The 14,939-nt window shown below is 37.9% G+C and overlaps 1 protein-coding gene across 3 annotated transcripts in view; it reads left to right on the top strand.

Moving 5' to 3' along the window:
- The window catches only part of LOC137405600 (serine/arginine repetitive matrix protein 2-like), a 75,582-nt gene that overhangs the window by 41,609 nt on the left and 19,034 nt on the right, over positions 1 to 14,939 (top strand). For all 3 annotated transcript variants that reach the window (XM_068091912.1, XM_068091916.1, XM_068091913.1), the window contains exon 12: positions 316 to 377. In XM_068091912.1, coding sequence (XP_067948013.1) covers positions 316 to 377 — 62 coding nt within the window. The remainder of the gene's footprint in view (positions 1 to 315; positions 378 to 14,939) is intronic.

Below are 14,939 nucleotides of genomic sequence, written 5' to 3'. Positions count from 1 at the left end.
TACAAGTCATTTGGCTAGCAGTTTTCATAGAGCTATTCATCGCTTGTAGATGACATATCTTTGTAGTGTATGTCAGTTGCTTTCTCTATGATGCCTAGTAAACTTGAAAAACAACTAAATAAAAAGTAACTTTGAATATAATTAATTCAATCGAGCCAACTTTCTATATCAAGTGTCACCATGTCCCAGTAATTCCTCTCTTTTGTGATTCTTATTGTGTTCGAATCTATACATTTCTAGTGCCTCCTTAATAACTATGACATTATTTCTCTATATATATCATTTTCTCTTACGCATAACATTATTTCTCTGTAGGCCGAGGTTAACCCATTTAGTATGGTTGTGCGCCCTTCAAGATTGGAGATGAATAGCTCAAGGTATGATTAACTTTATTATACGTGTTTATATATGTATAAAGAAATTGTTTCCTCACCCGGTTTACCAATTGAGTTGTAATGCCTACTTAAACTCGGATCTCCTACCAGAGACCAGAGTTTGAGCCTCACCTCAAGTCTTAGCCGTTCCCAATAGCACATGTTTATATAATTCTCAAAATCTATTACATGCCACTGCCTGTCAATACGAGCAATGTTATATTACTATCGCGATAAATTTTAAAGTCAGCAAAGTTTTTAATGTTGATTCGAGTTTGGTTTTAGCTGTATTATATAAAAATTAATAAGTGAAAAATAGAAATCACAAGTTTTCATTTTAATTGCTCTAGAAATAGGAAATCATTGGCACAAGGATGCAGTCACCAGCATTTTAAATCATCACATGAAAAGGAAAACTGAGAGAAGCAAATCTAAAATTAGCGTTAGCAAACATTAAGATTCGATAATATTGCTGCCGCATGAAGTTTTTAGAATTCTTAAGCCAGACCTCGTTCAAAGATGGTCTGCATAACTAGTAGCGCAATACGCCAAATGAATGCTGCTAATCTACATAGGTGTATGTACATAGGTGACCCAAAGATACCAAATAAGGTCATCCTATATTGTTTATATCAAGAAATGTGACCTGTTTCCTGCCGCTCAACAAGAGAACTTTGCCTATTCACACGTTATTGTATTTCTTGGCTGCAGCAGAACTGCTGTGCTGTTTATGTAAACCATCAAAATTTCGAAACAAGCAGCAGACCTTGCAAAGTTGCTGAGCCCGAGAGGTTACTAACAGCTGAGTGAAACGTGTCAGATGACAAGAAGCCTGAGCTCGCTACTGCTTCTAAGCAGCTGAAATCTCTGACCATCAACTGAGAGATAGCTGTCATTCATACGAGAGCGAGTGTTTAGTTTATACGCCCCAGTTTATCATTATGTTTCTATGGCGTGGATAATCTGTAAGTTTGGGTCATCTGCAAGATGGAGACAACAAAAATGCGCGAGTCAAGCGAGTTTTGATACACGCAAATTTTACTGAATGTTTCATGTTTGCACAAAATGAAAATGGCTCTTGCAAATGCCGGGCTAGCTATTCCATTTTAAATCTTTTTTACCCTTCCTTCATTCCTATTTCAACAGTTTCGAGTATGCCGCTATGACCTCTAGGGTAAAAATGCTTATTTTTTGTGACAAAGCGTCGACACTCATCTGCAGCACACAAATGTCCATTGAAACAACGCATGGGGTAACTCAAGGTGCGCACAATTCCAAATCCGACTCATCTTCACCATAGAAGCAGCGATAGTGAGCAAATAGCAATTAATTGCCGCTGTTTCTGAGCGAATGAAAGCTCTGCCCATCAGCTGATAAATAGCTGTCTTTGATATGAAAGAGCGTGTTTAGTTCCTTTGCCCCAGTTTATAATTAATAACAATTAGAGGTGCCAGAAAACCTTCTCGCTTTTCGTAAACCTGCCACTTCTAATGACAGCCTGTTTTTGTTCTCTTTGTGTTTTCAGAACGTTTACAAAGTAGCTCTTTAATTGACTTTGTATAAGTCAATTGACTCGGCACACTTTCTGTCAGTTGTTATCCATACACAGTTAATTATAGAGAGTTAATTCTCTCGCCAGTTGTCAGTATCTGCCCTCCTGTTTACTTAGTTCGCGAGTGTATTGTTGTTGTCTTTTCATGCCCCATAAACTAGCTCCGCCGGAATGTAGTTGCTGATCGCTCGCTTGATACGCTATTGTTGGCAACTCGAATGTATTCCTTCAAACCTTTTCACCAAAACTTGCATACTTTTGTTACTGAGTGTCGAGGCTGAACACTGGATTCTTTTTAAATATTTCAGCTAGTCTGCTGCCAGAAAATCTGTCTAGTTTGTAACTGCACAGGCAGATGTTTAGCGCCAATATAAGCAGTGATAAGGGTTTAGCGCGAGTTTCTATGGCCCCATCATTATGTCAACATGTTGTTGTATATTTAAAGGGCTTTCAGTGTTTCATTCACTAGTATGCTCAGCAATGAGCGCAGTTGTGGCGTTTTGTCCGAGATAGTAAGCTCTCTATCGTGGTATATCTTTTTGCTGCCAGTGAAAATACAGAATGATGTAAAAACCAATCTGAAGCTAATTTTATTGGCCAACATAGAAACTGCGCATGATTGAAAAATAGTGATTTTGTTATAAGAAATTATGAAAAAAAAACCTTTCAACAATCATAGCCACTAATTCAATAGCCAATGCTACTTTCCATAGAAGGATGCGCAGCGCAAAAACTAATCTTTAAATGTTTAACACTTATATTGTCGAGACTGATGAAACAGCTTTTCCTGCAGTCATTAGGTTGTTTTTTGGAGACAGAATTTTTAGTTCATGTTTCTATAGATATTGTTAGCAAATGGCTAGGACCTCAAGTGCATGTTTCTACAGATATTGTTAGCAAATGGCTAGGACCTCAAGTGCATGTTTCTACAGATATTGTTAGCAAATGGCTAGGACCTCAAGTGAATGTTTTTATAGATATTGTTAGAAAATGGCTAGGACTTCAAGCTAATGACTCATTCACAATCGGATACAGAAATACGTAAAAAAAACAAAGGAATGTTTTTGTCCATTTGAACTTTGAACTATGCAAAAATGTCTTAAGGGTTCGTGTTGTATATGCCTATGTATGTTTCCCATCAGTAACTGTGACTCTAAGCTATCAAGTTTCCTATGTCCGTAAAAACATTCTTCCATTGTTCTAGTTTGTGCCTATCAGATATGGTTGCCAGCTTCATGCGATTACTAACTCTGAAGTACCCTTTCTATAATTAGTCAGAAACTTGAACTGTGGTTAAATCTCTGGCATTCCTTTCTTTCTTTATCTATTGTCTTACAGAAAAGTTGAGGTTGTTTATTTTTATGAAGCTCTCTTGGACTGAAGATCGCTCAAGAGCTGCAGCCAAAACAGAAATGAGAATTAACTTAGAGATCTTCTTAAACTATCCATCAACTTATAGCTATAAACAGAAAATGTTTTATTAGGATGTTTTCTTATTAATCTAAAGAACCAAAGTTTGCATTAGTTCAGATACAGAATCAAGAATTGAAGCTAAAATGTTACCAAATGCTTTAGAAACTTTGTTATTCAGCCATCGTACAAGCTTGAGTTGGTCCAGTTTTTAAAGTTAGTAATATGACTATATGATATAAGTGTTTTAATATGTTTATTTAAAGTTATTTATTAATTATTTAATTTCAATTTAATTATTTATTTATGATTTATTTATTGCAACACGCTTTAACCGCAATCAAGTTTTGGCGAATATTAATTTTGAAACATGCTGGCAGTCAGATCACCTCAAGTATCAAAAACAAACACAAATGATAGAAAAATACTTTCTGATAACGTCTACTAAAATTCTGGGTAAATGCATCTTTACTTGCCATCCCTATTGATGTTTTATGACATTGATGATCAGAAAAGAAAATTGTGCTGCTTAGTGACTGACTCCACTTCGTAGCCGCTGTTCACAAACAAAATTTGATCGATTTTTTTAAAAGGCTAATCTTTGTAAATTAACAAGTTGTCTCAGCTGGTGTATGTTGTTTGATAGGAGTGTTCTTTGTTAATCTAATCAATGACCTCTCATTCGGTAGTTGATGAACATTGAAGTTATAACTGCGGCTGTCATGGCAGCATCGTGCTTAGGCAGGTAGCAACAAAACAAGACTTAGCCTCGGGTGTCTGTAGAATGTCAGCCATATTTGTTGCATTCCATCTACTTTGTGACACAACCGGTTGATCATTTTGAGTTGAGTTTGTTCCACCAGTAATAATATCTTCACAAGACTGATCTTTCAAATTCTATCAATTTGATGATATAGATACTATTGATCTTTCTAACTCTGATTTCAGTCTTTTCCAGGCTGTGAGCCTAACCTTGGGTTTGGTCAAATTTTGGTCTTGGTGATGACAATATGCGGTGTAATAATATTCGCGCTTGCAACATATACTCCAATCGTACTTGAGAGAGCAATATATTGCCAAATATTATCTGTGATAGTCACACATTGTCCAATGATATTCGTAACGGAAATACATTGTGTAACGATGTTTCACATTCAAAGTGATTTTCAATTACCATTTTTTATTTTTAGTAATCAGGAAAAAAATTCTCAAAATAGCTAGCTTATCATTATGGTCACTTTCCATATTTCAAAGTGCGTGTTTATTGCTGACACAGTTAGCCAATAAGATGCACGATATACAAAAAACCCAAAGCGACATCAAAATTCAAGCCCGCGTGCCAATGCTATTAAAAGCCTCGCTATGATGCCATCATTTGTGTGAAATATCATTCTTTGTAGAGAACCCTTAAAGCAATTCTAGTTCTAGGGTTAATTTGCATGCAATCGCTGTCAGGAGGGGTTGTTGATAACTCGCTGCCGCATCTGTTACACATTATCACTTAAGAGTCGTAGCACCTTAGGTTCTTATCTGGCATTTCCTCGAACACACACGCTTGCTGAGATCTCTCCGCTGATATGATCACTCTCTCTTTCGCTGATTCATAGCTCGTCAGGGAAGCGAGTGAGCAATCCTTGGCAGCAGTCCTGGGCAGAATTATTAAGAAGCTAAAAGTAGCTCAAGCAATTTAGAATTTCACAAAGGGAGTATGTGGAACTGTAAAGAGCAAATGTAGGTAAAATGGACTCACTAAACTGATGCTCTAAATGCCTGATGAATTCAGCGGCGCTCAATGAATGTGTTGGTCAAATGTTTGCAGTGGAGTCCGGAAACCATTTGCAGTTGTCTAACTTGTGCTAATTTTCAAACTTTCATTTTTCTTGTTTGCTCTTAGAAAAAGTTAATGAAGCCATCATGCTGGTACTGATTCTAATTGCTTTAACGTTTCATTGGCTAGTTCTGTTATCATCTAAGCATTGTTTCATTGTTAAAAATTACTTAAAATGATAAGCCAGTGGCTAAAATATTTTAGCTTTTGGTTACAAATAAAAAAACAAATAGATATGGAAGCGCAATTTCAGTTGCTCACACTCTATGAGCATGCAACCTAAGAAATTGTGATTGAGTATAGCAAACTGTCTTGAATGCTCGACCTGTCGACCAAACGATGAACTAATTCTTTTTGTTAAACATATGCTTGTAAAAGATAACAATTATAGGCTTGGCTTAAAGGGCGTACAGAGAAAATATCTGATTGGTCAACCATATTGTGAGATGTTTTTTTATAATATTTACAGCTTGTTATCTCGATAAGTGATTACATGTTCGAGAAACTCAAAAGAAAAGGATTTACGCTCAGCTTCCTACATTCCATAAAAATGTACAGTCAAGTAGACAGTTTCGTGAACCAAAGGCAAAAAAATTGGTTTTAAAACTGAACGGTTGAGTTTACTTCTCACTTTCAGTTTTTACTTTTTCTTTTTCGGTTTCCATGACAACATAAAAATCATAGCATAGGAATTAGTAAGGAGAGAAACATTTGGATGCTTGTAACACTTTGCTGTGCCCACTGTTCTCTTATCTGATGGTGCTGAACTCTCTGCCCCCTCTTATCTGTCTGTGACACTTAGCATCACGACTAAATCATCTGCCATCTTTCTACTCATTTCAAGCGACGACTAGGTGGCAACTAGGCAGCTATGTACCACTAGCTAACTGGTTAGTGAAAACTCAACATTCAGGTAAAACAATTCCTGTTTTAAATGTATTGTAATGACTTTTTGTGTTGCATTATAGCTAACCGTATTTCAACAGTATTTCCTAGCGAAATCTTTAATCTTTGGCGACTTTTTATACTAAAGCTTATTGACAAGATGCTGATAAGGTGCTTAGGGCTTATGACTAATGTTGAAAACCATCGATGCTCAACTAAAGTTAATCATTCAATTTGGTAACCGATGTAGGTTTTTAAAAGAACCAATTATTTATTTGTTCAAGTTGTGATTTATGTTTGTCTTCAAAATGAAAGTCAAGCATTTCACAATCTCCAACAGTCGTATGCTATTTTACAATGTTCAGTCGGGTCACAAGAACGATTTCGCATTTGCGCGAATCAATGGAAATCACTAATCACCAAAAGCTAGTGCGAACAGGGCTTGTGATTGCACTGAGCATGTTTAGTTCCTAATACATTGGGATCTGTGTTGGCGTATGAAAGCTTTCTGTCAGTTTATATCAATTGTTGATCTGACAATTCATGATTGATAGGTTTGAGGATTTTACATATTCATTCTCTGCTACTGTAGATGGAGAGTGGTGGAGTCTTTAATGGTTGATATAATAGTATATAGGTATTTCTAAAACTTGTATCATAGTGTCCATTTGATTGCTAATTCATATTAAGTAAAATGGATGTTTAAATATACCAAAAGAATTAGAAATGATTAATTGAAAATTAGCCGATTCCCTATTCCGACTCTTCCGCAATAAGTCCTACTATTAGATTACCAACTTTTACTACACATCGGCTCAACTCACTCAATAATTCTTGATTTCTGTAGTCTCACTTTTGTAATATAACGAAAAACATCATTTTTGTTGATAACTTACTCAAGTCAATGATGACTTACTCAAGTCAATGATGACTTACTCAAGTCAATGAAAGGTTTTACATTCATAGTGCTGTATTTGTTGAATCAGATAAAGTTCAAAGAATCCCTATGTGTTTAATTTGGACTGTTGACAAGTTCCAACAGATTGTTTTAGACTTTTAAGCCAGAATATATTAAAGTAAGCAATAAGCAAGGTTTCGGATTGAATGGTCTTTTGCTCTTTCACGCTCTCTCCACCAATGACAGGCCGAGATGATGTATCACTCACTTAACAGCCAACTAGCCTTCCGATATTCCTTTATGCGTTGTATTGGCTGTTCAGTCAGTCGGAAAGGAAGACTTTTCCACGCAGCGGTGCAGTACGCAACATACTTGCGAGATCTATACGCCCAGCTAGACAATTACAGGATTAGGAAAGAGTCTGCAGGGAAGGAAGAGTCACTGCTTTGTTATGTAGTTAGTCGTACATACTAGGCTGTTGAAGAATGGTACCAGTCTGATATGATGACCATGCATCCACGTCATAGATCGAGTTTTTGCGATGTTAGTGTGAAGAACGGCAACTCGTCTAACCCATCAGCGAAGCAAGAAGAAAATATGGGGTTTTACAACAAGCTAATGCGGCGTCGGTGAGTTTTTAGCTCAAATTACGATTCTTTATGGCGGAAGAAGTGCGATCATGAAAGTTTTTAATATGTTACCAATGTAATTCTACACGCTTTTATTAACAGCAGCAAATGAACCATTCGTACAAGTTTTCACCGTCTCTCTCTCTCTCAGCTTTCAACTCATTTTGATCAAAGATCTTCCAGTAACACTTCAAACTTACTGCAAATTCCTTAAATTACTGACAGTAAGTTTATGGTGAGTGTGTGGAGGTTTCCTTATGTTAAACAGCATCCCTAGTATTGGTCATTCTTTGGCCAGAGGTGAGAGACTACATTACTCATAGCCACTGATGCATGCTTGCATAATAATCACTAATACCGTGGGACAACTAGTCTATTGTTTGCATTATTCTATTGAAAAGAGGCACGACCTTCTTGAACACGATGTATAGCCATCTGCCACGGGCTAGCTTTCCTCTTTCAGTTTACTCATCCATCTTTTTCTTTCGAGTTTTCTCAGATGCCTAGATGGCTGACTCATTGGGGCTTCTCATCCCCTACGGCTTTGCACGCACCTTATATGTTTATTTTTATGAAAGTTTTATCTCCATTTGGCATCTCTTCTCTTTATCAGCGATTAATAGACTCTGCTGTCTATTCTAAGCAGCTAGCGTCAGCAATATAGCTTTACAGATAGCATGGCTCCTTTGTTGGCATATTCAAGCATGTATAGACAATACCTACATGTACATCACTCTCTACACTGTTTTTAACTTTTCGACAAAGATTTAAATTTGGGCCGCTACTTAAAATCAGTATATGCAGACTTTGCAAGTAGTTGAACGATTAATTGCGGCTTTGCAAGTATATTACACTAGTACCCTGGCAGCCCCATGTGCCATGAGAGAATGTCAGGTGAAATAACCATATATATATATAGGTATAACTATATTTACAATTACATGTAGTTTTGAACTTAGCAAGGTGGTTTGGTGATACAGTTGGTAGCGTGCTTGACTGCAACACAACATAGTCAAGTTTGATTCCCATGTAGGGCAATCTTTTTCCTAAGGCTCTTAGCTGACTTTGGATGGGCACAGCTTTTATTATAGTAAAGTTTTACTAGTACTTGGGGCTGGTATTTGTAAATTAATTAAAGCCAGCACAAACTTATTATTGCTGTCTGGTCAGCAGCAATACTAAGAGAAAACTAGTCCATGAATGAAAAACAGAATCTGTTCTCACTGGAGTAATTTTTGAACTAGCTCGTAGTCATTTTAGGCAGTTGGCAGCAAGAAAGTTATCTGCTCCTGACTGTAGAGCTGAAAACCCTTTTCCTAAAACCAATTTGAACAATGGTTAGACTTAGAATCTTTGCTGAAATAGCTTAAAATGTGAACTAGTGTCCATTAAGCATGTGAATAGTTTAAAACTGTAATAGTCTTGAGTCATTTTTCTATTCACAACTACCACCATTTAGCCACCATTTGTCTAAATGCTCTGGAACTGAACATGCATGAGTGCAGATCAGCATCAAATATTTATGGTTTGGTTGCAGCTCTGCAATTAACTTTATATCCTGCTGGTTAATTACATGCGTGGGCATTCATATTTGGGGCTATTCCAGAGTTACTTAATTGTGATAACTTTACGCATTTGTCTTGTTTGCTCCTAAGAAAAGTTAATAAACATCACTTAATACAACAATGGCTGATCTTGTAACCAGGTTTTTTGAAGCCCAATTGTAAATGAGAACAAATGCTGAAGGCTCTTAAAGACTGGTTAAAACTATATGACCGTATGTCAGGGTTGTCTTCTCGGCAATTAATTGTTGATCATGCGCACCTTAAAGCGATGGCACTGGTGAGGCAATGCGGATACACCGGAAAGATTGCAGCTGTCAAACTTTACCGATAGTTTGCTAAGCATCGACGACAGCCTGTGCAAAGTGTACCACTTTAGCGATAGTGATTGGCTGTCATCGATTGCTTCATTTGTATTTTCTTCTATGACAGTTGCTGTGGGTCTAGTACTTCACTGTTTCAGTGACTGTGTATAGTGAGAATGTTATACCACGGACTATTCGCTGATGAAAAAGCGAATGGGTTAGCAATAGTGTGATAAATGTTATCACGGATGATCACCGAAGTATTGTTGTATTAATGCTGACATACAGCAGTATTGTGTGAAGCGGCATTTAGGAGGCTTTTGGTTGTCTATGTGTGAGGGAACATGATTGAATAAATGTGAGGCACTTGGATTCCTGTTGTGTACCCTTCTAGTTTTAGAAAAGCTATGGTAGTTTTTGCTGCGTTTCTAGTACATGATATTCGAGCCTCATAAGGTCCATTGATGGCAGATCGATGCACGCATCAGCAAAAGAGGTGGCTTGGAATCTTTACAAGTATCTTATTGTTTTGGCTATCAAACCCAGAAACTTTTTTTATAATAAATGTGACATTTGTAAGACAACTCCGAGTTCATAGATACGCCTAGGATTAAACAAATGCTTATCACATATGCCATTCCGTAACAGATATAATTTTGATATTGAGTCACGTGTTTATCTCCAAGGTACGCGTAAGAAATCTGAAAGCGCCCTTAAATGGCCCACTGGCCATAGCTAGAACCTAATCTCACAAACGCATGTCATTATCTATCTCCTTGGTTCGTGTCACCATACTGCCACTTATTCATATGTCACAGGATTATGTGTCACTGACTGGACTGGTCTGCCCCAATCCTCTCCCGTGGCCAGTCAGTTGAGAGATGTCACAACCTAGGTCTTTCTTCCACATCCTTTCAGTCTCTAAGTTATGAAACTTCTGTTTTTGGACCCAACTAATCCACAATCTAAATGTTTGTTAACATTTTGTATGGCATTACAGTGTCCTTGAACCCTGTACACTGTTTCATTTCAGTTAAAAACAAGCCCACTCTTGTCTTTTCTGCAACAAAAATTGACAGATAAGGCAGATATAGGCGTACTAGGTTAAATCGGCGATTGATAACCCAAATGGTCCTCTGCCAGGCTTTTGAGTATATATTAAAAAATGTTATTAAATCAGAATCTTTACTATAAATAGGAGCCATGTCTGTCTGTTTGTCTGTCAAAAGCCTCGCTAAAAGGTTTGACTTCAATGGGATTCGAACAAGTGATACTCCACCTTCTGTGCCTTATCGGGCTCGTGGCTGCATTTTAAAGTAGTTTTGCTGTTAGCTATTACTCCTGATGATCTCTCACAGTGCACCAGACTGTCAAGGTGGTACTATTTGATAAAGGCAGAGAATTCCTAAGAAAATGTCTAAAATTTAACTCTGAACTATTTAGTTAAATTGAAGTTATTTTAAAAGATGACCTACTGCTATAATAGCTTATCATTCATTTATATCAATCTCTCTTCTACCCCTTTCTGATGTCTCCTAAAAAACCAACATTAAAATAACCTGCTGTCATTTCTCTACCAAATCCTATCTATCGTGTTGTCGACTACGCCTCTGTCTCTCTGGGTAGCTTTGTTATTAAGTCAGTCGCTTATACGTCATTTAATATCCTGATGACTTACATGATACTGTTACTAAATTATTTACATCAGCTGAGCAAAGGAAGAGATGAAGCGTACTTAAACTGAGTGTGAGCATTCAAGGTCATTGGGTTTAGCATCTGCCAGTTAAAGTTGATTCTTACTGATCATTCAGCAATAGATAATGCTCGAAACAGCTCTTTTCTTTGTCATCGCCAAACCAGCTGGTTTACACTATATCACCATACATCGAAGTTGTCCTCTCGCTGATCATTCGTCAATTATGAGCACCGTACATTGATAGCATGGTCGAGACAACGCGGGTACATTGGGAAAAATTGTAGCGATGAAACTTTTTCGATAGTTCACCGAATATCTACAACAGTCTGTGCAATGTCGGATTGCTTGGTCTATATTCTCTTACATGACCATCATTACGCGACTGGTATTTTGAAAATTCCGTGAGCACATTGTATAATGAGTATGCTATACCGCGGACTATTCTCTGATGTAAACGCAGATAAGTTTGTGAGAGTGTGAACATTGTTAACACCGACAATCACCGAAGTTTTGGTGGATTATGACGATATACGACGGTATATTGTGAACCAGCTTTAAACTTAAGAACCTGAGCCTAATCAGTAGCACCTAACTATGTAGCAGACTCATGTGTAATGCTGCCTGTTAGTTCTAGTTGTTTTTCTACTAGTAAGTATGACTCTCCTTACTCTATTAGCAAGTGCAACAAAGCAAGCAAGTTCATATGGATAGCGTATCCTATCTCTTAGACATATGGTAGCAAGTGCTTGTCTAGTGCAATCAAGGGTTTCATGCATGGGTATGTCAAACTAAATTTATAGATTATGGAAAAGTCAACAAGCTTACAAAGATAAATAGATAAATATGTGTAGATGAGTCCAAGTTTTCCTCATCCTTCTATCAGCTCTTCTCCGCTAGCTGTAGATAGAAGTATAAGTGACAACCGTAGGAATCGCAGTACATCAAACAGAAACTTTTAAAAATTGCATAATCTCCACAAAGTTTAAGATTTGAGACACTCAAACCAGAGCATAGCTTGATCAAAACAGTAAACATTAATCACAGCTAGTTTTTTATTTCTGTTCAACTCTCTTGTATTTCTGTTCATGCTCTATCAGTTTTTGCACATAGAAGCTTAATCTACTTATAGCTATAAAAATATTGCCACATGCCACGCAGGTTTCTACCAGAGCGATACACGACCTATGGCCTCTAACTGACAAGACTGCAAGTTAAGTGTGCTGACACATTGTGCTCATTCAGTTACATGCTAAAGTACCTTGAGATTACCTGGTAGTGTGTGTCAAAACACCAACAAAATGCTGCCAATAGTTGTTATTTGGAGCCTCCAGAAATTGGGAGCAGCTTAATAATGCCATTTAAACATATTATATGTCTGTGATTATGCTAAAACTTTAAAAGATGTCTGCCCGTCGAAGTGCGATATAATAAAACAAGGAAAGGGCGAGGTTTTTTGTTTTTGCTAAAAGACTGTTTATGAACTTTTTGATCACCTCTGAGTCTAATTAGTCTAAAAACAGTTTGTTTCATATAATGTGGCAGTTTCAAATAGAAGGCAGCCTACCTTCTGGTCAGTCTGCACTGAGGTAGGAAGAATGAATAAAAGCCTGTGATCTATAAACACATTCACTTTGAGGCTCTCCTGCTCATAGAGCCTGTGAACTATATACACGCATCCAGAGGCTGCCTGCTCATCGCTATCTCTAGCAAAGCAGCTATTGCTCAACTACTCTTTGTTAAGCAGAGCTATAAATGATTCTCTGCTGGTCTAGTGTTCTAAAATGCCTGACCAGCAAACAACAGGTTGGAGGTTCAACTCCCAAAAAGGCGACTAGTGGTGACAGAATCGGCATCCAATCTTAAACTGCTCTCTGCAACTGGGCATGTGTCCAGCTGTTGAGGTTCCCTTACCACTAGACTCAGATATGTTCAGTCAAGATCACAGAGTCATTGTGTGTGCAGCATTACTCTTAAAAACACCCACAGCCTCTGCTTTCTGTATGCTAAGCAGACATCATATCTTCGAGAGATAGTTCACACACTATATATAAAAGCTGGTATTGTCCTGGCTGTTGAGGTAACAATAGAATAACCAGTGCTATTTAAAAATCAGAAGAATCTGCATAGTGCTTATGTGGAGACAAAGTCTGACTCTTCTGATCTCTGAATCCCTTCCCTACCTATTGGTTCCAAAGGTCTAGTTGTCAGTTACACTAGAGATAATGATAGCTAACTTCTAATTATTCTGTGTTAAACTCCCACTAGTAACTGCATTGTCGACAAATGCTGTACTTACTCTGCTGTGAGTCGTTGTGGTAGTACTACTAGGTTAACTAGCAGTGGTTGCACTTATTGAACTATCGAAAATAGTTGTACTTTTTAAACTGCACCAAATGGTTGCCCTGGTAGTACTAGGGCAGGTGATTGCACTATTAGGAGCTAGTACAGGTGACTGCATCAGTATGTCTACTGCATGTGATAGCTCTAGTAGAAAGAATAAAGGCTATCACACTATTGGAACTAATGCTGAACAAGTGAAATTAGTGGACTGCAGCAAATGGTTGCTCTAGTACACTAGTATTGCTACAGGTAGTAATGCTACTAGCATTATAGCCCTGAGTTGTACTCATAGGGTCATTAGTTATGGGTAGCAGTAGTTGAAGACTATCGATTAGAGAGCATAGGTTAAGCAGTGTCGGTACAGGAGTGTCGGTACAGGAGTGTCGGCACAGGAGCGTCGGCACAGGAGCGTCGGCACAGGAGTGTCGGCACAGGAGTGTCAGCACAGGAGTGTCGATATAGGAGTGTCGGTACAGAAGTGTCGGTACAGGAGTGTCGGTGCAGGAGTGTTGGAACAGGAGTGTCGGTACAGGAGTGTCGGCACAGGAGCGTCGGCACAGGAGCGTCGGCCCAGGAGCGTCGGTACAGGAGTGTCGGTACAAGAGTGTCGGTACAGGAGTGTCAGTGCAGGAGTATCGGTACAGGAGTGTCGGTACAAGACTGTCAGTGCAGGTGTATCGGTACTGGAGCATTAGCATTTACTTACAAATATTCACCAATTCTCCCAATTAGCATAAAATCTTCTACAATAGTGATCATACAGCAATATAATTGGTAATTGTACTTACTGAAAATAGCCTAACCTGCATTCTCTATTACTCCTACTCTCCTATGATAATAGGGTACACAACTAACCATGAATGTACCTTATCATAGTGTTGCAACTTTCATCAAGCACGCATTTCCTCTAATACCCTTTATGTTTTTTGTTTCGTAACTATAACTTAGTAGCAGACACATTGACATATAGCATGAGCTTCATTCTCAGTTGGTTTTATGTATTCGTCGCTCTGCTTGTGCCAGATATAGTAAGTATAGCCACTCAGAATTATTGATATGGATTCCAAAAGCCCCAATAAATTATCCTTGAAATGCTTCCTGTGTAATCTTATGAGCTGACTAGACAAGCGGTCACAGGTGCTTTGACATAACTGTATGTTCTACAGTTGTTGCGTGGCTGTAAAAGGAGTTTGCAAAACAAGTACCTCCTTGCTCTATCTTGGAGATTGTTTCTCTCTGATTTAGTACAAGTAGGCATGAGATCATTCATGCATAACCAAATCGGTATAGCGATATGACACATTCGTTGCCTTGGAGATGTAAGGAATGCTGTATCTATATAGTCATACTAATGAACAAACATTTTTGTCATCAATGATCTATTTTAAGAAAACCATTAGTCTGTTTCGATGAAATTCATTTAGCGTGTACAGCAAATTTGCGTTCTCTCGCGGTGAGTT

The sequence above is a fragment of the Watersipora subatra genome, chromosome 10, assembly GCF_963576615.1.
Source record: "Watersipora subatra chromosome 10, tzWatSuba1.1, whole genome shotgun sequence".
NCBI classification, from domain to species: domain Eukaryota; kingdom Metazoa; phylum Bryozoa; class Gymnolaemata; order Cheilostomatida; family Watersiporidae; genus Watersipora; species Watersipora subatra.
Note: the sequence above shows the minus strand (reverse complement) of the source record. Positions and strands in the feature narration are given on the sequence as shown.